This window comes from Falco punctatus (assembly GCF_963210335.1).
Source record: "Falco punctatus genome assembly, chromosome: 7".
Lineage (NCBI taxonomy): Eukaryota > Metazoa > Chordata > Aves > Falconiformes > Falconidae > Falco > Falco punctatus.
The window spans coordinates 56,428,259-56,454,752 of record NC_137587.1 but is presented as its reverse complement, the minus strand read 5'-3'; the positions used below and the strand labels follow the sequence as shown (position 1 = coordinate 56,454,752).

The 26,494-nt window shown below is 39.9% G+C and overlaps 1 protein-coding gene across 11 annotated transcripts in view; it reads right to left on the bottom strand.

Annotated features, from left to right (window-relative positions):
• MYO5A (myosin VA) overlaps nt 1–26,494 on the bottom strand; it is a 105,515-nt gene that overhangs the window by 13,658 nt on the left and 65,363 nt on the right. For 4 of the 11 annotated variants that reach the window (XM_080395044.1, XM_080395054.1, XM_080395046.1 and 1 more), the window contains 18 exons: nt 25,405–25,566; nt 23,285–23,382; nt 22,509–22,595; nt 22,302–22,410; nt 20,552–20,763; nt 19,446–19,602; nt 15,690–15,929; nt 14,861–15,109; nt 13,638–13,731; nt 12,775–12,923; nt 11,922–12,035; nt 9,596–9,742; nt 8,758–8,811; nt 7,812–8,039; nt 4,945–5,045; nt 4,313–4,393; nt 2,270–2,468; nt 659–733 (listed from right to left, as the gene is read on the bottom strand). In XM_080395044.1, coding sequence (XP_080251170.1) covers nt 659–733; nt 2,270–2,468; nt 4,313–4,393; nt 4,945–5,045; nt 7,812–8,039; nt 8,758–8,811; nt 9,596–9,742; nt 11,922–12,035; nt 12,775–12,923; nt 13,638–13,731; nt 14,861–15,109; nt 15,690–15,929; nt 19,446–19,602; nt 20,552–20,763; nt 22,302–22,410; nt 22,509–22,595; nt 23,285–23,382; nt 25,405–25,566 — 2,556 coding nt within the window. The remainder of the gene's footprint in view (nt 1–658; nt 734–2,269; nt 2,469–4,312; nt 4,394–4,944; nt 5,046–7,811; nt 8,040–8,757; nt 8,812–9,595; nt 9,743–11,921; nt 12,036–12,774; nt 12,924–13,637; nt 13,732–14,860; nt 15,110–15,689; nt 15,930–19,445; nt 19,603–20,551; nt 20,764–22,301; nt 22,411–22,508; nt 22,596–23,284; nt 23,383–25,404; nt 25,567–26,494) is intronic. The other 7 variants (XM_080395047.1, XM_080395048.1, XM_080395050.1 and 4 more) reach the window with 7 other exon arrangements.

Below are 26,494 nucleotides of genomic sequence, written 5' to 3'. Positions count from 1 at the left end.
GGAATAAAGTTCTATCTATGGTGAGATTTCACATCTCATTAAGCTTTAGAATCTCATAAATTATATTCTTTCAAGTTTACATATGGTGCTACCTTTGATTATTATGGAAATATTATTTCCAATTTTATCCTTCATATATTGCATTTTTGAAAAATATTAAAAGGTTATATCTTTTGATTCTGATAGATTTATTCATTCCAGATCAGCACTGTAAAGAGATCTATGAACAAACTCAGGTTGTGATGGGACTGCAGGCATTATTCACCTTGAAAAGTATCTGTGTGGTCAGGTCTCTACTTTGCTGAACTGAATTTAAATATATCAAAGTTTTAAAGCAAAGAGTGGTTCTGAAAATTGACCATCTTTTGCATCATATACCTCTTTTTCAGGGCAGTATTGAGTAGTATACAAAAAGAAACTGCTTTGCTCACAGTGCAAGACTTGTATTAGTAACAAAACTGTGCATCAAAAAGAGACACAGATTACACAGAGGACACTAAGACTAACAAAAAAGCAGTGAGGGAAGTAATTGGCATCGTGAAGCTCTCTGCAGGGGATTTCCTTTGAAAGGGAGAAAGGGCGGCAGCCTGCTTTTCAATTAGTGCTCCAGAAATAGCGAAGAGACAACAGAGAAACAGGATTCACATGATCTACATACAATCATCCGTTTGTAAAGTGAAATCCGGTACGATTGATACTTCTTGGGATCATCTGCATACAACTCCTCATAAAACTGTAAAAATAGGTACAGGATTTTTTTCCCCCTCCCTTTGAGAGTCTGATATTTCAGTAAACACTATATAAATTAAATCAGATTATAACAAGATCAAGAATCTCTAGCTTTTAGGTAGCCTAGTCCTTAGTTGTGGTGTTCACGGTAGCCTCTCCCAGAGAGAAGCTGATGTAGATGACTTGCCGAACAGTCAGATCTTTTAAAAATAGGCAATACTAATACTGTGAGAGCTCAGAATATAACCTTCGTGAGAACCTGGACAAGACCTTTTCTTTTGCTAATTAAGATGAGATTGCAGTGAATACTGCAATTCTAATATCACAGCTGGAAAGCCTGTAAATTATTTCCACTCTAGGGCAAGGAGGGGAAAAGGAGCATATACCCAACTTGGAGCAGACTTGCAATACTCAAAACATCAGAAGTGAAATAGTAAGGAATGAGTCTATATTTAACAAGTAAAATTGCATTCTCTATATTTGAGAATAAAGAGAACTCCTCTGGGATGTAATTACATGACTGTGTGTTGTCTTGGGAACACAGAATGTGATGAGTAGGTCTCTGGAGGAAAAAAGGCTAAAAATCGTATGACTAAGGAGCAGGAGGTAGCTGTCAGAGACGGAAACATTCACCATTTACCTTTGCCAGTGGGAGACAGCTGCTGCTGAGGCAAACTTACATTTTCAATCAGTTTTCCAACATCTATTACCTGAGTTACCTGATGCTTTCCTCAAAACCTTTGGTACGAAGACAAGAGCCCAACAATGATAACTTTTGTTACATGCAGGAAAGACTACACCTTGGCTTGTTTAGAGGAAGCAATGGCACTCACTAGAATTTTCCTTCGTGAAGTAGCATGGTTCCCTTTACCAGTTAACACTGATAAGCTAATGATATTCCAAGACAGGCCTCTCCGGAAAATTTCCCTAGAAATGAACTAGCCTGCAAATGATGAACATACTTCTTTGTGGGGAAAGGGAAGGGGTTTCACCCGATCTTTCCTTCATTTGAAAATGTTGTGCAGTAAACAAGGAATACCAATTACTAGTTACATGACTTCTAACCAAGTTTCTTTTTCTGGAACTATTTCTTTCTCGAGAGCATACTGAATAGCTGGAGCTCGTAACACAGTGGATTATCTCTGTAGCTTCAGGCAGGGAGGAGGGAAAGAAAAGTGACATTAAGAACTACAGCAGAGTTTTTTAACAAAATAAACTAATACATTTCAGAGGAAACATCACTACTTGGCACTAACATTTTTTATGATTTTCCTGGATATTAATATGCTATTCAGTGATGATTAACCTCATCAGTCGAAAGCCGGGATCCACGAGCTTTCTCCATGCCACAAACTTCATGAAACATCCTTGCCTCATCAGCAATGATAAGCCTCTCTCTCCCATTAGCTTATCTATAGAAACACCACAGCACCCATGCAATTTTTTTGCAGGAGGTTGCCATCTAAGAGCTGATGGGAGCTTACAGGCACAGCCAGCCTGTAAGTCCCCTAGCCTGCTCCTGCAGCACTGTCTCCCTTACCAAGTTCTCATTAGTCAGCCGGGTTATCTCATGTTGCAGACTGGCTTCAATGCGGGCCTCTGGAGGTAGCTGCAGATTCTGCGCTAGGAGCTGCTGCTGGCGATTGTTTTCTTCCTTCAGACTTTGGATCTCACCTCGCAGCGACTCCAGTTCGTTCTCGTGGCTCTTCTTCTGTGACTGAAGCTGAGACTCCAGCAGCCTAAAGAAGTTGAGCAACAGTTGCGTGAACACACTCAGAAAGTTACATCCCCAGTTCTCAGAGGGAGTGTAAAGCTTTAGCTGCTGCTCAGGAACAATTAGCCATGGCTTGCAAAGGAAAATGAAAAAGGCAGAGTACTCTTTAAACCCTTCAGTATGCCTTCTAATTAAATTAACATTGCATGATCAAAAAGTGGAGAGAAACTAATTGTGACACTGCTTTGCATTTCCTTTGTGATTGAACGTATACTGTGTATGATGCCACTGAGAACACAGGACAATAAAGGTAATGCTAAATCTTTACAGACTGTCACTGCTTTTAAAGGGGCTTTAAAGAGGTTTTATTTTACCTCGAATCAAATCAAACAAACCGTGCACGACGAAGCAGACACATCTTTGCTGAAGCTAGGACCCTGCAATACTAACAAAGGAAAATCTTTTAACTCTGTTCAGAAACCATTTAGTGCAAATGCACATAAATAATCTTTCTTTTTACATTAAAACCAACATTGTGCAGAGGGTTGTCAGGAGCACATGAATGTTAACAGAACCAAACTGAAGATTGGGATCCGGGAGCTCTACATTATTCTCACCACTGACTCACTCTTTCCCCCTTGGGCACATCACGTCTCAAACTCTTCTTGTGTGAAATGAGGATGATGTGTACCAGCCTCCTTCCAAGCAGCGCTGTGGGGATCTACTCCTGCTTGCAAGGCACCGTCCAGGTGCTCTGACTCATCACTTCGTACATACACACACAGAGGAAGTGATATTACTAGTGACCACTAGTGTTCAATTAGACAATCTTTCAGGGTTTAAATATGCATAAGGCAGGCACATTTATTAGTAACTAGACTGATCAAGCACGCAGGGGCAAACAGTCATTTACCTGCGTTGCTCTGCTATTTAATATAAAGCTTCTTGTCTCTACAGTGCTAGGACAAGAAACACGAGGCGCAGAGCAAACACTCTCACATCCTGCTCTGCAGAACCCTTGCTCTAAGTAAGATTTTTGCAAGCTTACAGAACAATATTAGGTGTAGAATTTGTTAGCACAAGAAAAGGAAAGACTTTAGTTAGTAGCATTCGTTGCAAAATACCTCCTTCTGTAGTTACTGCTAACGAATGTGTGTACTGAAGATCAGCACTGCTGATCTACTGAATTAGTTGCCAGTGCAGGGCTAGGAACCATTTTGGAACCCTGGGACACGTGTATGGATATGGGACACAGACATGCTCCTAGAGCCAGAACTGCATTTTCTAACAAGGTAAATCTCGCCCATGACACGGCCAGCATGCAGTTTGCGCACAGACTGCAGTGATTGCGCTGCGGCTTGAGCAGTGCCACGATGAACTAAAGATTACTTTTGTATGTTGGTTATTTGGTGTCTTACATTCTCAATCTGGCACGGAGAGAAGTGGGAGAAGAATAGAAGAAAACAATAGTTTTATAGTTACTAAAATGATTGTGGTGCTTTAGGCTGAAAAACTGTAAGGGACATTAATTTTGATACTCAGTGTAAAGGCTGACAAGTAATACACGGCTACAAATCTTTTCCAGTTGTGGAGCTTCTGGTATTCTAGTCTAGTTTTGTGCAAGTATCCTTATTAATTATGTTTGAATTGTTGTGCCATCTTAACTTTTTAAATGATAAAACTTCACAAGTCAAAAGGTTTGGGGACTAAGTTTGAGGAAACTTCAATTTGTATAATATTTGTGATGAATTTTTTTCTGTTAAAGCAATAGAAATACTGTAGCTAAAGCAAACCCATAGCAAGGGGTACAGTTAGCTAGAAAAGAAGATGCAAATGAAGAAAAAAAAAACATTCTGAGAAGTCTGTAACCTGTTGGCTTGTTTTAACCCTTCATAAACCAGCCAAAGTTCTCCGTCCTCATTCAGCATATGATAGTCCTGGGGAGATTGCCTTTCAAGAAAAGTGTTTAAAAAAATACAAGAGAGATATGTGATGGTGATGAGATGACATGTTAAGAACATTACACACTAAATTACAGTTACTATAAAAGAGAAAAAAAAATGCTTTAAAACAAGTTAGCAAATTACTTCTCTTGTTTACAAGTATTTCTTCTTAAGGATGAAATTCAGTTCTCGGTGTTAGCCCAACTGGTTACAGCATTTCATGCTGTTACAACAAATGTATTGCAACAGACTATTGTGACCACTACTGGACAAAAGGTAACAAACCAGCATGGGGAATGCTGCCCAGTCTGAGCAAGGTAGCAATTAAAGGCTAAGAAGATGTAAAAACAGGAAGCTTGACTTTGCATTTCCCCATTGTTTTCTAATCCTTTCAAATATTGCACATAGCAATTTTATTAATCAAATTAAATTATAACTCCAACCATAAGTGTTCTCTAGGTATTCAGACTTACATGGATGGAGCTTACTGAATACTATATATGCAGTGTGCCACAGCAGACCCCAATGGATCATAAATCAAAGAAAGAGAAATTGTACCTGTTTGTCTCCTTCAGTCCAATATACGCCTGTGCTATTTCTCCTTTGTCTTTCATCTTTTGTACGTCCTCCAAGAGGATTGTAGAATCTGTCATGGTATTCTGGAAAAAGAATTATGATTTCCAGGGTAAATTTAACAATGTAATTGTTCTTTGAATCCACGGTTTTGTCCCTTTACCCACACAGAACACTAATCCTTGAGTACCCACATTAAAATTAGCACGGATACCTGAGCAGGAGGTTGGTTAATAATTTCTATGTCCATTTGGTGTACCTTTTAAAATGAATGCATGCAACCTGGTCAAATATCAGTCTAATAAACTGGTACCTGTGTCAACCCCTTTTCATTTGTTCACCATGTAAAAGGAAAAAAATAGATTTTATGAAATGATCAATTTGCATTTTATTTCAAACTACCAGGAACAGCTGCTAATACTGAAACTGGAGAAGCATAATTTTGCACGCTTAATACTATTAATATTTCTTAAACACAGCATTGCATGTAGTCTTTCAAATTTCATAGATAAGGTCTCTTCCTCACTTCATATATTTGAATTACTCTGGCAAAGTAGGAAATAATTTCTAAGTGCTCGAGATGTTTTACATGCGATACCATCACAATACCACGTTGCTTCAGTTTTGAGTGTTTACTATGGCACTTTTGCTTCTTCTTCAGCAAAATTTGAAATACTTAAGAGATGTTTACAGTCACCTCAGCCAGTCTGATCTGAGTCATCACTTAATTACAGTGGAACCACATGACTCTAATGAACATAAGAGATGGAATCCTGACTTCTTTTTTTGACTTTTAAAACGATGAAGTGTTACTTGCCCAAATAAAATTTTGTGAAGTATTTACAATAACAACTTTGTGGACATCGCTTTTGGAGCCTAGGTCTCTATGCTTAGTATGATTCATGTCATCTAATATGAAAACCAATAAAATATATAAGCTCCTTGAAGAATTATTTCCAACATCCTTATGAGATCATCATCATTTCTCTACTATTATTTTACTACACAGTAAAACTGCTGTATCTCACCTGCCAATCTATCGAGCTTTAGCAGTCTGAACACATTATTTTTGGGCTGATGGAAAGAAATGCCAATCACTGTTATCTACCTGCTGTCATTGTAATATTTGAATTAAGAGCTTTTGTTTAGAGTCAGTTCAGTTTCTCATACTTCTAAATACTACGTGTTCGACTACATTTTCTATTCAAACATTCAGCAATTCCTATCTAGTATCTACAGATCACAATGTGGGTCCTCAATGTTTGTTGCACGCTGAGCACAACAAACACTATAAAGTAAGGTAGTTCTCATTACCACAGACTTTTCTTTTTTTTTTTAATGTGAAATGTATGGATTTTGCAAGTTAAGAGATGATTACTGAATCACAGTGCTGCTCTCCAAACACACTCAGCAAGATACATTGATCGAGCTGACTAGACCAATTCCTGAATCTTTCCTTGATGTTCAGGTTACCATAAACCAACAGTTCAAAACTGTTACATCTGCTTCTTTTGAAGTAACAAGTTCCTTTGTGTGGAGCAAGGAGATGGGGACGCAGGGGACACAGAATAATGAGAAAGGTTTTTCAATAACAGCACAGTTAAGTGCAAGAACAAATACATGTTGGTTACTTATGACAAGCAGGGAAATGAAAGCTCAAGTATTGTTGAGGTTGGGTTTTTTTAGCATTTAAGAGTTCAAGTTTATAAACTGTAAAGGAAAATGTGTACCTTATCCTCCTGGCAATCAAGTTGGTAGGCAAGAAAGAAGAAAAACAAATCATTTAAAAAAAAATATCCATTTGTGCTGCAGCTGTTCAACCTAACAAGCAGAAGCAATATGCAAACTGGCCGTTAGCCATCCCACAGGTCGTATTTCCCTCATGCTCATAACTGCTGTAAAAACAACACACTTATATCCCACCATTGCTGAGAATAAGTAATTCAAGGATTTACTGCTCAAGTATTTCTCTACAATGTTCTAAATATTACAGAAAAACAAGTTTTGTTTTCTTTATAATTAATTATTTAAAACAAGATATGTATACCTTCATGCATCACAGATTTTCAATTTATTTAGGACAAATCTAAACATAATTTGCAGGAGGAAAGGGAAGATGACGTATCTGTTCATTCCTTGCTGCGGTTATGGAACACTAGGTAGCTCAGTTCAGTGGAAATAACTAGTTCCTGGATTTATGTGATACCTTTTCAGGTTGCATGACTCTCAGTTTCAAAGCTATTGCTTCCCTAAATATCTGACCAGAATTAGAGCTTTTTAGAAGATAGTGCTTGCTATCTACTCGTCTCAACACAAACACATAGTACCTACCAAGCAATAATATGGGATTGACATATCTTCATAGGTCATCTTTATGAAAAGTTATTGATTTGCAATCATCTATGACCCTGCGTAGATTTAGAAGAAATCATCCCTTGTACCTCCCACTGAACTATTAATTAAAAAGAATTCCTGAGAACTACTGTAAATTTTCCAGTCAAACACCACACTCACTAGAGAAACGATACTGCTCCAAATGAGAATTATTTCTGCATTGTTAAAGGAGCCTGGAGAGATCCTGGCACGACCACTGGTATCTGCCAGCCTGGTGCAATCAATATGGTATCTTCACATGAATGCTGGTACACAAACCCAAACCCAGTTTTGCCAATCTCCCAATTTGGACTGCTGTAATTTGTGCAGTAATAATGGCTCAATGGATTACACTTAGAAAGGCTTTCAAACCTAGACCATTTTTTTCTGCCTTTTCAAGCACACTCTTCAATTAAATAAAGCATGTCAGTGATGCAACGTCACTTTACTACACAGTGCATCTGCTGACTATTATTTACCTTGGGCTGAATAGCCTCTTTCTGGCTCACAAGCTGAGACCTCAGGATGAGGACTTCTTCCTTGCGTACTTCAAGCTCTTCACTTACTGAAGTCAGCTGGTCCAGGAGGACTCTATATGCAGGGGCACCAGGAGCAGTTACCTCTGGAGATCGCGTTTCTGTGAGAGCCTTCTGCAGCTCGTTCAACTCATTCTTCAGTTTTTTATTCTCAGATTCAAGTTCTTGACGCTGCAAGAAATAGGGACAGTTCTGTCACCCAGCAGCATTCCAACACGCCTGTAAACCACAGGTACAAAACTACGGCTAGAAATGATAAAAACGATGAGTAACTGCAACAAATCAATCAATCTCTCCCGTATCCCTGGCCTTTTGACTACAGTGAATAATGCCTGGGAGGATTTCACTAACAAGGCTAACCTTTTCTCTGAAGTGCAAAATCAGAACACATATACATAAATCATATAGATTTGATGGGAAAAAAATTATCAATCTTTTTTTCCTTTATTCTTCCCTGTACAAAAAAAATAAAAAGTTCACAACAAACAATGGTCAGTAGGCTGAGAACATTCTGCATCATTCAGTGGTATTAGGAAATATTTTTAGTTTTAGTGGTCTAAGGTACACATTAATTTAAATAATGCGTTTGGAAAAGAGGGCTACATTTATCACTTTATTTTTTCTCAAATTAACTTGCAAGCTGTACTAAGTGTTACAACAGAGAATTCCCCCTGTTTTAGGGGATCTTTTTGTTCTGCAGCCCCAGTCAGACATTCTACACCTCAAAAAGGGCAATCCTACAATAAAATGATTGCTGGGGAATTTTTGTTCTTGTTTGTCCAGCTAATATTCTGAAACAGGAGGACTGATGTAATTTTCTATGCCAGCACCTACAATTGGTGGCAATAGTCTCACTAGAAAATAAAAGAAACCTCAGTTTTAGAATTACCTTGAGCGATTCATACTCCAACTCTGCACCTCTTATTGGAGGCCTTTCTTCCTCCTGTGTAAGAATACAGACGAGTGTGAAAAATAAAAATCCAATCCTTTCTATTCTTGAATTTAGTTGAAGCAGAAAAAGGAAAGGGAACTGAAATTGTTCTATAAAACTGGAAAACACTAATTCTGGTACTGCTGTGTGCTTTAGTTTGAATACTGGCATTGTCTCTTTTCATTTACTTTTGATTTTGTGAGACATAATTGGATAATATAAATAAAATCACATACAAATCACACTACTGTCACTGGTAATGCAACAGAGCAGGATGAATCCCAGTATGCTCAAGAAATTAACTGGTGGAAGAGTAGTAAGAAACAATTGCCAAACTGGTTTCATATATTTGTAAGTACTTAATGAGACCAAATCAGAGAAGATTTTCACATAAAATACGCTAAATATGTCTAATCCCAGTGCTCTGGCTCTGCAGCCCAGTTGAAACATTTCTTATTCTGCCTAAAATGAACAATTACTCATTCTCTCCATCATATAAGTAGATTTCTACATTGCTATTCCTTAATAAAAACAGCCTTTGTTGGTGTTTTTTTCAGCAAAGTCCCAAGCACTTTTTGTTCCCGTTAACTTCCATCAGAGGATTTAAAGGACCTTGGAAAACTAATATATATACCCAGTCCCTATACTAAGCAGCAGACATAAAACGTGTGGTTAAATGAATCAAGTACTAGCAGAAGATAAGGCTTTAGTAAGAGCCAGTCAGCATTCACACAGCTACTATTTCACAAGAAGGGATACCCTGGCATCAGCATTTGATCAGCTAGAAGGAGTCCACCTTAGCTTTAGCACGGAGAGCTTGTTCTTCCTTTCTGTCCAGTTCATCCTGCAGGGATTGCTTTTCTTGCTCCAGCTCTGTAACCCGTTTCTGCAGCTTGAGGAACAGAGACATATCCAATGGTGCCTTTTTCTCACTCGGTTCCTGCTTTAGAAAGAACAGAAGGAAGTCAAGAAGTATTCCCCTTCCACATCACAAGGAAGCACTACAGTAAGTAAAGATGGAGGAACAGACTGGGGAAAGAAGGAACACAGAAATGGTACTTGACTCTGAGAATTGACTATTGGCATCTAAAATATTTCATCAGCTGTCAAACACTATTTTAAAATAGGATGTACTAGTAAAAAACGTATCTAAGCCTAAAGCCTAGCAAAAGAAAGCACTAGAGACTACCTAGCAGACAGGAGGTCTATAATTAAGCGTACCTTTTATTCTTATTTGTTTGGAGGGGGAAAGGAGAAAAAAAAGTCTGTGGTTAGACTCACCTGGAAACAACTGTAAATAGAGCCGCTTTTTTATTACTTCTAAATTATTTCTACAGTAAGTTCTTTAGCTACAGAGAAATCTCTCTGCTGATTGTAGATTTACAGGTTAATTTAGTGGGATGTGACATAAAAAATAGGTACCAGAAGATATATTTTTTGTCTTTTTTCTTTTATGACGCTAATTATACAGCCTGTTCTGAGCCTAATCCACTAGCTTTGTCACTATTTTCTGGGCAAGGACCAGCATTCATGATCTGAAAGTACACTGAAATAGTCCATCAGCCATTTTGTACTTTATGAAGCGAGAAGGTCAAAGCCTTTATTATAAAGTGCACCATAAAATTTTGAAGTCTAGAAAAGGAACTACAAAATTAATATTAATGACTGTAGCAGCCAAGCAAGCACAGCCATTTCCACTTCAGCTCCTTTTATTGTTGAGGGGAAGAGTCATAAACCACACCAACAGCACAGGAAAAAGAAAGCAGACTTTGAGTTTTCAGGCTTTACTGGTTCACATTGAGATGCACCCTAGGTTTTAATGTGGGTTTGTATCGTTAATCTATATTGTTAGCCTAGAGTCAAACTGGAGTTTGAAATCTTAAGGGGTTAAACAAATACAGATTTCATCTTCCCAGTGCTGCATTTATTCACATTCTCGTATGAGTTCATTTTTTTCATCTATATCCTAAAAACCAAACCTGGCTCTAGAACAGTAAGCCAGTAAGTCTGTTAGCCAAACAAAAAGATGACATTTGGCTTGGGTGTGAAAACCAATCACATGTATTTGCACTGTCCTTTTCCTGATTATCCATGAAGGTAGGAACATCTTTCTGAAACAATTATGCAAGGTGGAAAATGTAAGAGGGAAGACAAATTATGGAAGAATCTACACAGAATATGTGTCAGCATCAATGTGTCAGGGTATTTGCATCCATAGCAGAAAATAATTTTCTGGGCAGGCTTTCAGAAACAGTAATGACAGCCTGAAAAAAGCAACTGTGGAGATAACTAACTGAGACAGAGCGCAAATGGAGGGCACTGTGCGATGGCTCACAGTTAAGAAGATCTCTAGGATGCACGGAAAAAGTTTTGCATCTGCAAACTGCCAAGAACAGTCAGACCACTGCCCTGACAGCTCTCTGCTGTGTCAGCACTCCCGCTTCTTTGGGAGGAGCCAAAAGGGGGAGTTACTTTGGAAAATACTAAGAATGGCTTGGAGTAGCAGAACACATTATTCATGATTATTATCCATCAGCTGAATCAAGAGTCACCTTTTTGAAAATTTTTAAATATCCTGGGATCTGTATCACTGCATATGCAAAGGGATAGTACACTCTTGGAGTTTTATTAGTCTCTATGAAATAGAGGAAAAATGAATCAACATGAAGTTCTCACCCCCAATGCATTATCATTCCATGTAGCTACTAAGAATGTGGCTAGCCACCTTTCCACTTTTAACCCTTGAATATACAGCGCATAGACTCCTCAGGAAGTCTCACTGGTTTTCTGGATTCCTACATTGTGCTGAAAAAGTGATTTGGCTTATAAACACTGGCAAGCAAATGGTTTACAGATGCAAATCAATTGGATGCCCAAGTGTCTGGTCTATGTTTACTGTAATGCAGAAGAATTCAAAGCATACTTTCACAAAGTCTTGTTACACAGGACAACAACTAACTAGAGAATGAACTATTTTCAAAAAGGAAATGGGAAAAGCTGGATTAAAGCATCAGATATCTCAATGTAAGGACATAGCATTCACAAGCACATAGTAGAAAAAGAGATAGGAATGAGTTCAACCACTGATCAATGAAAAGTTGTTGGGTTTTTTTTGACATTACCTCCATCCTCACTGGTAAGTCTTCTGCTTCTGTGATCTCAGAGCTAAAAGTATATTCAGACTCATTGCTACTGTGAGTTGAATCCGTTCTTTTGTGTCCAGGCTTGGGGATGTTCTGAAGTGCAAATGAAACAAATCAATACCGCTATATGGTTTTCCCTGTGACTGTCTCTTCACAACCCATAATTTAGCTTGTAACATTTGGTGTTATTTCACAGCTCTCAAAATCTATAAGAAAAGATTTTTTACTCTGGTTTCTCATGCCACCTAAATTCTATGAGTTCACAATCAAATCTTTGGAGACAGGTCAGATCCTATACCATCGAGTATTGCTGCACAAAGCAGAATCAAGCAACAATACAGCATTCTATGGGAAAGAAAAGCTCAGTTTACAGGAAGCACAGGCAGTAATTCTCTAACTTCCCAGATGCTGCACTGAGGAATATTTTTTCTTCCTGTCACACAAAGTATTCCTAGAACTACTTAAAACTGAACACTGGATGAAAGTGGTACAAACAATCCCAGCACACGTGGATAACTTCAGGGCAAAATTCAGGGCAGAGAGCATGTGCAATACCACTAGGGAAGTCAGAGCAGTAATTTAGCCTTCTTCACAAAAGTGAAAATTAAAATAAAATAAAATACAATAAATCAACCACAAATTTTAAATGTATTTGTTTTGGCTGAGCTAATCTAATTGATCAATATTTAGAAGGACAAATTCTTTTCAGGTACAGGCCACCACCATACAGCTGACAGCAGAATCAGTTACTAACTTATACCACTAGATTCTGCCTAAACACATTTGTGACCAGGTTTTTTTGTGAATATTTCTCCTATGTTTAGCCACTTACCACCATTAAGTTCATTTCATCCTTGAGATCATCATATCGCTCCTCTAAACGGCTGAACTCATTCAGCAGGTTCTGGTACCGTAACCGTTCATCATTCAGATCTAGCTCGAGCTGTTTTGTTTCCTCCACTAGCTTCTTTTCCATCGTCTCTGCCACAGAGAACAAGAATCCAAAGTGAGAACTCCAGTTCTACCTACCGTGCAGTGCATCCATCCTGGAGGTACAGGCACGTGTCTGCACCAGGAACACAGACAGTGAAAGAGTCTGCTGTTTGAAGCTGGTGCGTGGTATTTGTGCTTCTGTAGGCAAACATTAAAGTCAAATATATGAAGGACCAAAGCATTTCTTGTAGGAACCACAGAAGGGTTCACTCAGTCAAGTTAGCTGTTCTGCTAATACCTTGCCTTAGTAATTCCAGGAGGCAGGAGGTAGGGGTACTAGCCCAGCGCGGCATTATGTAAAAAGGAAAACATGAGACACTTTACGCCTCAAGCACACTGACCCCCCTCATCGCAGCTGCCTCCACCACAGCCTTCGCATCTAGAGTCATGCTCTTCTGGCTGCCGTCTACATAGTCACAGCAGCCAGAAGAGCTGCGGTAGATTAACTGTATTAAATATCGGAGTCTTCTTTTTAAAAGTAAAAGGCTTTGTAACAGTCACCCTTACCAAAAAGATCCCAACCCCCTAGGATTTCCTGGAACCTCAAATAGTAAATAAATCTGATGCACGTGAGTTCTTAAAACAAAGAAAAGAAACTACTAAAATAAAAAGGAATGCAAACTAAGGTAAATCTATACAGTAGAATGTTGCTTTGCAAGGTAACATGAAGTAGAAAACCTGAGCGAAAAGAACAGAGCCAACCTGTTATTTCCCTCGCCTGGTCATGGATGCGGCGGTTCAGCTCCTCCTTTTCTGTTTTCAGTAACGTGTTCTGCTCTTTCAGCTCCGATACCAGCTACAGAGGTCACAAAACATTTGACTCAGAATGCAGTTCATCTTTCATCAGTAGCTCTAACAGCAACAACATCCTTGTAAGAGTTTAAATACTTAAACTTTTCTTCAGAGAATGAAATCAGTAAACTAAGTTATGACACCTTCATTTCCCAAATTACGTTCCCTAAATACGTCCCACTGCAGATTTCCCAGGATGTTCTGCACTCCACTTCTGATCAGATGCCAGAACTGCCTTGAATCACTCCACTGTGCCATAACATTTTTCAGTAAAGTCCCAAAGATGTAATTTACACCTTAAAATAGAAATATTCCTAAAATAGGAACAAATTTGGCAGTAGTGGTGTGTATTCCATTGTATTGGGTAACACCATAATCTATCACCTTGCTTCTGCCCAGAAGTTGTGCCACTTTAACCGTGCCCAGGTTTGCGGTTACTCATTTGTCTCTGTGGTTACTATTTATGATTACTAAAGCATTCACTTTGCTTAATCAATTAATAGTTTTCCTTATGTTTATCTGGTCTTGAAATGTATCCCTGCAGCATCACATAATGATGGAATGGCTCTTCCAATATTTGAAACTTGCACCGTTATCAGCAAGTAATCTTGTCAGGAAACAACCTGTTTGATATGTTTGTGGTTAAAGCAGAGATAAGGGGTTAGTCAAAACCTGCTGAACTAGACAGTGCATGCATACATGTGTTTAATAGGCTAATTGTTTAAATTAGTAGGATAAGCAGGTACTGTTGAATACTGTGTATGGGACAGATCTCAGATATCTATGTGATTACAGTCTCTAGGAAAGTAAAATGATTGCTTTTTATGAATGTGCTCCTTCTGACTAATTGAGGAAGCTTAAGTGCTTCGATTTGCAGATACTTTCAATATCAAAATCTGAGTAGATTGAATACATATATTTACATACAATATATAGATCTAGTACGTTCTTCTACCTTCACAGCTGTACTTATTTAGGTATCAAGCCTATTTAGAAAAACATAAAGGTATAACATTGCTGAAAAATACTGTAAAAATATCCGCCACACAACTGAAGCAATTAAGCCTGAGTAAAACCTGAGTGGACATCAGACCTCTATAAATCTTCCCATGCGCCTGAGGCTGCATACTCGCCTGCTCGGTTTCATGTTTGTATTTGTCTGCCCATTCCTCAATGGTTTTCTTCTCAGACTGAGTTTGGTGCAGCTCCTTCCGGAGCTTGGCAATCTCCTCCTGAAGGCTGAGGACACGGTTGGTCGCATTTTTGGCCTCCTCCTCACTCATCCGAAGCCTTTCCACGTCACTCCGCAGCTTCTCTGTCTCCGTACTGTACGTGACCTCCAGGTTGCTCAGCTTCTCCAGTAGAGATTTGTACTCTTTGTTCTTTGCAAAACACAACACAGACATGGCAGCTGTTGGAGAAGTTCTGGTTTAAGGGAGCCTTCTAGTTCCCTACAGAATATACCCAAATATAGGAGCAAAAGAGCAGCTTCCCCATTTCAAAAAAGTTTCACTCCGTTTTCGCAGCACCGCTTAACAAGGTGACAGAACAGTCCAGTCTCTAAGCCTGCACATTAACATTCCAAACTAAAATCAGACGGGGAGCCCACATGCACCAAACATGATCGCCTCTATGGAAAGCTCATGAATATTTCATAGCTTTTGTTCATGGAGTGTTTGGCACCTTCCCCTTAAACAGAGCAACTCATGTGCCTCAAATGAAATAGTGACATTAAGGGAGTAGATGTTTTCTCTCAGTGCTGCTGAGAGACACAAATGGATGCTTTACTGTTCCAGTTCTACTGTGACCTCCCTTTCTCTTGTATCAATGTTCTTGAGCAGAAAGGAGAACGGATACATTACAATGAAAATTCAGTGCGTTCTTCTGTGAATGCCCACAGTGCTACTGAGAAAGGTAATACAAGATTTCTAAACATTTTCCCTGAGGCCAGGGGGCTTCTACCTGCTCATCAATTTTTCGCTGCAGCTGCATGATCTTGTTCTCCAAGCCAATGTGAAGCTTCTTGTAGCGTTCTACAGACCGGGCCTCTATCTTCAGTTTCTTTAACTCCCTCTTGGCCATCATGCGCCGGTAACAGCATTGCAAGTAAACGATTGCCTTCAGGGTCCGACGGTAGTGCACTCGAGCCAGCCAGCCTCTGACATGTTTCTGAATAATAATAGACTTGTGCTCCCGAAGCATCTAGAGTTAAGTAAAAACACCAAAAGGTGTATTAGATTTGCAAAGTACACCTGCTCAGTTAAACAGACTCCATAATGAGAAGTGTAGAAATGATGTACAGAGTCCTTAGCATGAAAAGAGAAACTTCTGGCAAGGAGTAACAAAAATAAAAAATGCAATTAATTTAAACAAAAAAGAAGAGGAAAAGAAGACAGGAATAAGGAAGATGACAGGGAATAAAATGAAAAGGAGACAGAAAGAAAAACATGGAAAGAAAGAAGTGGAGGCACACTGAAGAAGCAGGCATGCCTTTGTGTTGATGTCAGATCCACGTTAATTACAAAAACATACTGTACCTGTTGGCAAGATTACAAATACAATCTTTTTTTTTTACTTTATCTTTAAACATCATTGACATGCTGCACAGGATTCACCAACACAGACTTTAAAATTACTACGCCTGACATGAAATGCAGCTAGTACACACTAGAACCCAGAGTAAATTGTAATAACTGTTAAAACCTGCAGCTGTAGTCTAGCTCACCAAACTACAAATTCCAGTCAGTTTTCCTTCTTTTTTTTTTCTTCTTTTTCTTTTTTGACATATCTTAGACTTGCCAGCATGGAAAAATCTCCATTTATTCTAATCAGAAATTTTATATCGTAATAATTCCAACTCATTTCATGGCACAATTTTCAGCCATAGCTTTGAAGTGTTAAAAAAAAAAAAAAGTAATAATTTTTAAGAATAAAGGTGAAGAATGCCAGCAACCTTCATCAGTGTGTTAGCCAGAGACTTCCACTAGGAAGAGTCTGCTACTTGTTTTTGGGTCCTTGACCCACTGATTCAATCTGAGATCCTCCAAGTCTGGAGCACCTGAATTCCAGCAGACCACAGCTAGGCTCGGAGAGCCTACCTAAACCCACGAGGCTTCCAGGACTCGGGGAACTTGACAGTTCACTTAAAGCTTCTGTAAATCAAACGGTTTATCCTAAAAAAACAAAACTATTTAAGATTTTATGTTACTTCCTGGATTTGATAACTTAAAGATCATATGCAGTTCACATTCTTACACTGATTTACCACAAAGCTAGTAAGACAAACTGGTAGGGTAACAACAATTTTATTATTTTCTACTTCTCAGCAAATTAATTGAAATGTGTTAGAAGTGTTACACATTTCCAGATCAGTGAATTTAAAAGGTTCACTGGCAAAGCGGCAAGATTGTAAGATACACAAACTTCCTCACTTGGTATTTATTTCTGAAGAAAAAACGAGACTTGAAATACCAGCAATTGGTTAAACAGCACAGCCAGGTAAGGAAATCGCTCTCTCAAAAGTACAGTGAGATCAAAAGCCAAAGTCCTTCTGAGTGCGTGTCACACAGTCAGCATTCCTGCCTCCTCCTTACACATTTCCCGGAACAGGCCTTTCGGTTACACACGGGTGCCCAAACAGCCCAAACCCAACCAGCTTTCAACAACACTTTCCTCTCACGTTTGAAAGCTCCCTCAAGTCCCATAAAATACCTCCATCGTGCAGGGATGGTGCTCATCTGCCAGTGAATTCTTACACCCATGCCATCCAGTGAGGAAACACACTGCTCCAGCGTAAGGTGAGAGGATCAGAAAAATTACTTAATTTACCAGGTATTTCCCAGGAAAGCTTATGTAAAAGCTGTGGAGGAACTAAACTCCTTGTGAAGCTGAGAAGCACATCGCAATGTCTTGGGCAGAAGCTTTCCCCAGGATGTGTGAAATAGATGATTCAACCATTTTAAATTCCTTGTATTAGTCATGTGACTGCAACACATGCCCTCTCTTCTAACAACAACAACAGGTACCTTTCACAATCCTAACGAACAACACCTGTACCGTGTAGTCCAACCTCACGGCTCAGCCCAGGTGTGCCGCACGGGGCAACCCTTCGGTTTCACTCATTTGCAGCCATCATGAAGTTGGGAACAGCAGCGTTTACCTTGCCACGGCAGGCACAGCCTGTGCTTCTCCTCCTGGCCAGCCCCGTATCCCAGCTTCAACAAAACCCCACCTCAGGAGGACACCGCAGATGCACTTCTCAGAACGCGGCGGTTTACTGCGGTGAACAACTCACTGCTCGAGGGGGGATACTCCCTGACAGGCAAGTCCGACCACCCCTGCCGGGGACCCCTCCAGAAATCTGCCATCTCAATTAAGAGGCAATATAACAGGTTTATAAAACTCCGTGCTACAGGACAGATGGGGCGTGTTTCACTTCAGGCATACAGGATCGTCTCCCGTCTTTTAGCCCACGGATTGCTGTGACCCACGTCTCACTTTGTCATATCTGTCAGATTGCACCTTATATAACCTCACAGCGTAAAATACGGTTTGTAATAATGAAAATGGTAAGAATTCCAATAAAAAGGCAAGCAGATACCCACTCAAAAGAACAACCAAGTCAAGCACGGGGATCTTACTCCTTAGAAATTCTTATCAGGGATTACTTGTTTTCAAACTTGCTGGTTGGTGTATGTTAGAATGCTGTAATTTAGACACATTCACATGTGACTGCGTAGGCAACTTTCATAGAAATGAAAAATACACAGAAATCTCAAATATAAGAGAGAAACACATAGAACATAAGCATTAGTTGGCTTTTGGTTATAAGCCCTCAATGTTTACCTGCTTGGGAAAAAAACAGAACTCTTCTGGCTAACTTTTCAGCAAAATACAGGCTGACTTTTGAGCCTAGTTAAAACAATTCATGTAGACAAAAGTGCCATGAAACATGCTGGCATTTTGTAATTTAACCATCTGAATCATAATTCTGTTTCCAGCCCTGTAAACACTGAAGAACAAATTCTAACTTCTCAATTGAATTTTTATTTTTCAGCCAAGCGTGATTAGGAAAATATTATCAATATCACTAGCACAGGGTTATATCAATTTCTCTCCAAAACAAAACCAACATCAATACATTTAAAAAAACCCTAACAAATAAACAAACCCAAAACCATGCTTAAATTTTAACCTCCTGTTTCTGTGGGTATCTCTTTGCTAACATTAATCGTCAGTACATTCCATCAGCCATTTCAGAATCACTGAAATTAGGGATGGAATAGGAACAGCACATCACAGATGTATATTGATGTGAGCAACGCTGATTTGGACTCACGGGGGCACATTCACACAAGGCCATTTTCAGTATTTATTGTAAGTGCCTAAACATTATATATAACAAATTAAAAAGTAAGAAATGCTGAAAATCAGTCAGACTCTCCACTGACTGCACTGAAAGTCTAGGTACATCCATATTAGATGACAATGTGAGTATCTCTAAAATGACAAGTTCATTGATTGCAGTATCAGATCTTTTTAATTTCCAGGTGCTGTCCCTCAGTCCCTCAATCCGTGCTGTGTTATTTTGTTTGTGTGTTATGAGTAACAGCACGCACAGAAACAGTTCTGATTCCCAAGGGAATACCACAGAGCAGCTTCATCCTGAATGTATGTGGTAATAAAGCTAGAGTGAAGTAGTAATACATGACTCCTTACCATTTGGTACTTGTTCCTGGCCATGTAACCCCTTAAGAGAGCCTGAAGAGCAATAGTAGCAGCTCGCATGCATTGGTATCTTTTGCGGACCACATACATGCGCTGGAACTTCTGAATGGTGATGGCAGCCCGTGTTCTCCTCAAGAACTTGGCATAGCTAAGCAGGAAAAAGATTACCTGTAATTATGTTTTCCAGTGCTTGAATGCTATTTTTTTTTCACATCCTGTAACATTATTCTCTTTCTCAAGAGCTAGACTTTCTACTTCAGTTTCTTCCTAACGCTGTCAGTGATACAGCATATTTACTTGCTATTCTACCTTATGGTAGTACACAGAATGACAAATTATCAGAAACCTTGCAAGGTTTTACAGAGAAATGTTTTCACTTCCTCTGAGGACTGTGCTGTAGAACTGAGCAAATACACTCCGCTTAACTTCTCATCGGTTTTTCGCCAGCTTTAAAGCTATTTCCACTATGCCACCTTCCAGACCTCCTCTTCTAACCTCAACCTGTAGAAAACATTCACCTGTGTTTGGTCTTCTCAGCAAGACAATTACACAGCATCTTGACATAAGCCTGTTCCCAAAGGTTGATTCTTACAGTCTTTATAACCACCTTGTCTTTGAATACCATCCATACTCCTACCCTTTTCTCAGACCCATCCATGGCCACCCCTCAGAAGTCAATCCAAACAAATGACTCTGATGTATCTCCCCTCACAGCTGCACCCTGGCTGAGGAATGGCTTCTCCAGCAGGACAGACAGACCCAGCTGGGAGGGCACATGGAAACTGGGCAATAAGGACTCAGCCGAGAGTTCTGCTTTACCTCACCTGCAACGTATCTCCTAGTACTACTTGTACGCTGCTCCCACTAATGACGTACTGTTCTAAGTATCACACAGCCAGGGTGCTACTGTCCTCTCAGGAAGGTCAAAACCAGACAGGACAGACATACTCATTATATTCAATTTCCTTCATTTCCCTGGAAAATCATTTCCTCTCAGCCAGTAGAGGAAGGAGAGAACAAATGTTTCACATTTAAATGTCCTATTTAAAGGGATCTCAATTGAGGCTAGTGTGGGTTTTCCCATGAGCATTGCTTACCAGCGTGCTTGGTACCCTCTGACATGTCTCTGAATGGTGATGGCAGCCTTCCTCATACGCACGTACTTCTTTCGCATCAGCCAGCCTCGGATCGTCTTTTGGATACGGATACAGGCAGCTCTCAACTTATCTGCCCTTATTTTTTCCAGATAGGCTACTTGACCAGCCCGGAAAAATATTTTTGTCTTACCAAACTGGTACTTATCCTTGTCCTATTTTCAGAGGTAAAAAGAGGATCAGTTACAGCATTAAATGTTAGTGCATTAAAAAAAGGCATTCAGGGCTAAATGAAAGCACAGTTAGTAAAGAGGCAAAATGATGTGTATAATATTTCCAAGTACACCTAGACTTCATTTAAGTAGTGGAGGAGTGTATTTTCTCTGTATGATTCTGTTAACAAATTAATACAAGGCCACAAGCACGGCCTAAAGAAGTACTGTGCGATTTTTGCTTAGACAAGAATGCCACGAAGATTATAACAGACACGGAAGGCCACGGGAGGTGACAAAGAGGATGAAAGCAAATACAGGCAACACACATGTACAATGTCCTGTTTAAATTGGAGATAACCCCTCTGAATGGTCCATCTTAAAACGTATTACGCAGCACAAACCAACCCACTGGGGATTCAAACATGTACACATCATTTACTGCATTTACTAAGGCAGAACAAAGCATCTTGGTGCTGCTCAGACACATCTGAAATTTCAGAACTAAACCAGAAAGAGAGGAATATTCTGTCACTATAGGCTATAGTACTCCTGGGAGGGAAAACCTGAGAATATACAAAGGTACACTGAATAAAACTGATTTTGTTGATTGTTTGATGTTAAGTTAAAAGGAACCGCAGTCAAAGAGCTACAGCTTAGGACACATTTAACACTATACATTAACACTATAAATGCAGACACATGCATATAAACCAAAAGATTTTCGTTGTCCACCCAATGACACAGAATTTAAAAAGCTGAGTCCCAACCTGCCTGCACAGTATTTATTTGTTTCCATAAACGTCCTAACATTGGCATTGCACCACAGCAAGGTAAGCGTTCTTGCTTTTGTATCCTCAGTAATTTTTTTAAGTTTTTTTAAAAAAAACCCCAAACCAGTATCCTTGGTCTTTTTCTGTTCCTGACACTTCTGAATAGGTCTCAACTAGCCACCTTCCACTAAGAACTGGCCGGCACTGTCTCTTTGGAGCCTGCCTGTTGCCCGCTGTTCACCAGTTCTTAAGAAAACCCAAGAAACCCATCAGTGCAGGTGCAACACCAGTGGTGTGGATGGCATAGCCTGGGAATAGGGCTGCAACTGGACGTAGAAGGTAAAGCAAGAGGCTGCCGAGGCACGGGGACAGCCACAGCGCTAAGCAGGGAGACAATGTCACGAGGATGAAAGGAGTGAAAAAGGTTGACTTCAGTGCAGGGGCTGAGAGGAGCGGTGAGAAAGGCACAAACACGTACACAGACAGAAATACCTCCACATTAGAAAACCTCCAGATAACTATACCTTCCTTCAGCTGTGGTTAATGCATCTTGCCGTTAAGCAAGGTAAGGCTCACCCTCAACCCACCCACACTTAAAAAAATCACTGTCTTCCTTTCCTGTGATACACTGGGAAATTCTACAGTTCCTGCGCCAATATCGGCAGTTCAGTACTCTGTAGAAGTGCTACAACAGCGTGGCGATGAGGGGTAAGCAATGCTATCTTTACTCCTTCAGATTCCAAATGCTCTCAGCACTAAGTCTGGTACCAGAATCAGCTTCTCCAGGACATTTTTACACGTCTGCTTTCGGTCACTAAGGACATCTCTCTGCTTCATCAGAACACGGTAACGGCTGAAGAACTCTTGGTACGTCCACCTGTCCCAAAAACAGAGACAGTGTCAGTCCCAACACTGAATAATTATCTTAAAAAGAAGATCTGCAGCTGAAAGCAATCTAAAAAGTGGCAAACACACCTGGAGGGGAAGCCAGCTGCACTGATTCGGATGGTCTCCAGGACACCACAAGCTCTCAGCTGCTGCACTGCCCGCTTTTCATCAAATCTACATAGGAATAAAAACAGCCTGTGGGTGTGGGGCTACTTCTGTATTACATGGGACCTCTGGCCCTGTGCACACCCAGGACAGACGTGGCACAGAGAGGGAGCAGGGGTGGGATGTGGTTAACAAGTCCCGCTAGTGCTTCTGCAACTCAGCGCTAACAGAGGACAGCCTGACCAGGGAACTGCCTGAGCCCATCGGCTGCTGCAAGCTGCTTATCCTGTCCTGCCTCCCGCTGGCCTGCCCAACAGCCATGGGAGCCTTTGTGTGCCCGGATTTTAAGCAGACTTCTGAGAAAGGCTCTAAGTGAGTTCATACATGAAAAAAAAAAAAAAAAATAAAGATAAAGAATGACACTGGAATCTGCAAAAGCAAATTCCAGCAAATGTCAAATGAACTCAGGCAGTGCAAACTGCCAGTCACATTTAAAACAGCCAGCAATTAAAATGCTAGTAATTTTCCTCATATATTACCATTAAAAAAGAAAAAAAATGCATCAGGAAGTATTTCTCCTTCTGTTCATCCCAAAACAGCCCCTGCTGTACCATGTACACATACACAGTGGCTTCTTAACAAGAGAAAGGAGACCCACCACCCCTGTGTGAGCACGGTTTAGCAGAACCTCAGTCCGCGAGGCTTTGGGCAATCCCCTGCCATGCACAGGCTACACAAACCTACGTGAACCACCTTACGTGAATGGAAACTTGAAGTCATTAGGCTTAATACAGCGCACGTAGTGTGGAGTTGTAGCGTTCAGGGTTTCCATCAGCAGATGAAGAGAGTTTCGAAACTTTTTGAAAAAGAAAAAAGGGAAAACCATCAGGGAATAGCCTCAATAAGCTCAGTCATGTTTGACATAACCTCAGGAATTGGACCTAAGGATATTTTCTTATTTGCAATAATCCTTTCAGTAATAAACACCAGCTTATTTTTGTTATGGTAATAGATTTTCATTTCATTTCAGGTATCATCTTTGGGTGAATTACGTTATAGTGAGACAGTCTTTACAGGAGCAAAGCTGTGACAAGTTACAAAAACATGGGATAGACGAGTTATTTTCAGCTTCTGACTGTATCATGTACCCCGATCTTTGTCTAATCCATCTCTTCATGACAAAATCTCATGGCATATTATTGAATAGTCACATTATTTTAAATAAATTTTAAATCAAATTTAAAATCAACAGAGGGAAAAAAAAAAAGTATTAGTTTCTCCAGCTCCACTGATCCCAGAGCTACACGTCAGATCTACTGAAAAGAGCCAGTATCTGAGAGTTTTAGGAGCTTGACTTTCAAAGAAGTATCAGGACCACAAATACCTAATGTACTGCAGTATATTCTTCTAAGCACAGAATACCCTAATAGATAAAGAAAACTAAAAAAACATGATTGAAAACATGTTTTAAAAGTCTTAGCATGGATTTCCCTCTTTCTGTTGAACTCATGATTCTAAGCCAACCTCTATTTCTACACAGAATATGATAAAGATCACTTTTGTATTAGCTGTCTTCAAAATTTATAAATTAATATACATGGTTGATTTATAGTAGTAGTATGGGAGTACCCCTAACACTTCAACTCATAGATTCAGTCTGACAACAAAACTGCCAGCCCCAGGATACAGTCTGTTTGCAAAATCAGAGATGAAGCTCAAATTAAAAAGATAACTGGGCAGGGGTTCTCATGCATCAATTGCAGAAGATTGGAATTTGCAGCCTGTACCACAAACACGTGCCAACCAGATCTGCATTCTGTACAGTAGCATGAATAACTATTCCCATTCCCACCCGCAGCCTGACATGATTTGCTTCAGGAAGGTTACAGAGAAATTATGAAACTCCAAACCAAACGTTCTCTGAATTCCCTGATTCTCACTTAGCAGTGTGACTAGCCCATGACACTGCACAGACACTGTGCTAACATCTTTGTTAGGGAATTAACAACCACCCAAGGCAGTGGACAAAGCCAAGGCATTTTTTTGTGATTTTATTAAAACTCTGAGCACCCAAGAGTTGTGGTTGGTTCATCTTCAGGAACTGGCAGGGGACCTTGATACAAAGAACTGATGCCCTCTCAGAGCTAATTTGTATTCCAGGCTCTCCTACAGTAACACAAAGAGTTATTGACACAGAAGTGGACAGCCCTGGTGCAAGCCCCAGGCAAAAGAAGAATGCCACTGCTCACTACCAAAGTGGTACAGGCTGGCAAGTAAATAAAAACCAGGTACTAATCTGCCAAAAAAGTTCCCCTTGGCTGCTGCATACTGTCTGAGGGACAGTCCGTCATATATAAAGCACTGACTGGGGACATAACCATCTTGAGAAAACATCTGTTATTTCTCTGTGGAGTGAGAAGTAACAAAGAAGTGAGTTCTCCAGCCATACTGATCTGCACAGTTCTAATTTAATTCTGGCACATACGTGTGGATATTTTATGTTTCACCCATTGATAACTGGAACCAAGTTTCCCAGTTGACTGAACTCCCACTTTTTATTTGAGTCAGACGATGTGCCACATGATCAAAAAGACCCAGTGTAAGATTTTCGAGGCTTCACAGCATCCAGCATGTTAATTCTATTTTAAAAAACATGAGTTTTGGTTTTGGCACCACAGTAAGAACTGAGCTCCCTGAATCTGTGGCCCAAAATGTATTAGTAATTAGGGTATACTTGCTCCAAACTGTAAGCCATAACCAGCTGCACCTGTCTCAAAATCACAAAGCATCCCAAGAAGCACCAGCACACCTTGAGACCTATGAGACAGAAGGAGGCAGAGGGAGACGTTATTTAATAGAGTTGCATCTTCAAACTCACCTGATGTCCCACAGTTTTCTTATGCTCCTTGCTGGCTTGGCCTGGCCTGGCCTTGGCTGGTTTTACAGCCGTTCGAGACAAAGGCACGCGCCCTGAAGGGGTTGCTGATGTGGGACTGAGGACCTTCTCCTCGTCCTGGAATAACTCTGGTAGCAGCTTAAACTGGTGTAACAGCAGAAAAAATATAGAGAGTAAGAATCCAGCAAGTGATTGCCCCCATTTGTGCTTAAGGTAGGTAGAACCCAGGCTCAGTTTTTGTAAGCACTGTGGTTTTGCCAAACTCTACATGGGGACAATGCAAAAAACATTCAAGCTAGTACTATAGTGAGAGGGCCATGATTTAATACTAAAAATTCTGTGAGTTTGATCAGTGAGTCTCCTTCTGAAGATAAAATTCTGATTTGATTTTTTCTTCATAGAGCCAGCAATAGCTTCCATGTGAGACTGTTAAGATACTGTCACAGCAGTTTCATAAGTACCAATTGCAATTATATACAGCTGCGCTGATCTAAGAAAGAAACAATAAGGTCCTTTCACATTCCAGTGGTGCATCAGACATCTTTGTGGTTGAGAAATATCTAGGACACTGAATAACCCAGCCAGGCAACAAAGTATATTCCTGCTTTATCGCTCTAAATTGAAATAATCAACTTAAAAGAGGAACCACCAACTTAAAAAAAAAATTAGCCAAATTTATCTGACTGAAGATCTACTCTCAGGTCAGTGGGAGTGGAGGAAAAACCTGGAACATCTTTTCAAATATCACACAGGGCTTCCAGTTCCCTTTCTCTAATGGCTACAAAATACACCCATATATAATAGCTGCTTTGAAGTAACTTGTAACTAAAAATAACACCACCAGGTCTTTCCACTGACAACTACAGCACTTTAGAAGCATTATAAGAGTAAGAAAATCTGAACTTCTCTACCTGTCATTGAATAATCTTTTATCTAGCATCTGTGCATTTTCTCCCAAGAGATAGGAGCATTCAATTTTCAGTACTAGAAAGTGCTTGAGCTAAGTACAACCTAAAAAATAAAAAAATTGGGTTTGCCTTATAAAATTTGGTGAGCATGCACAATATCCAAT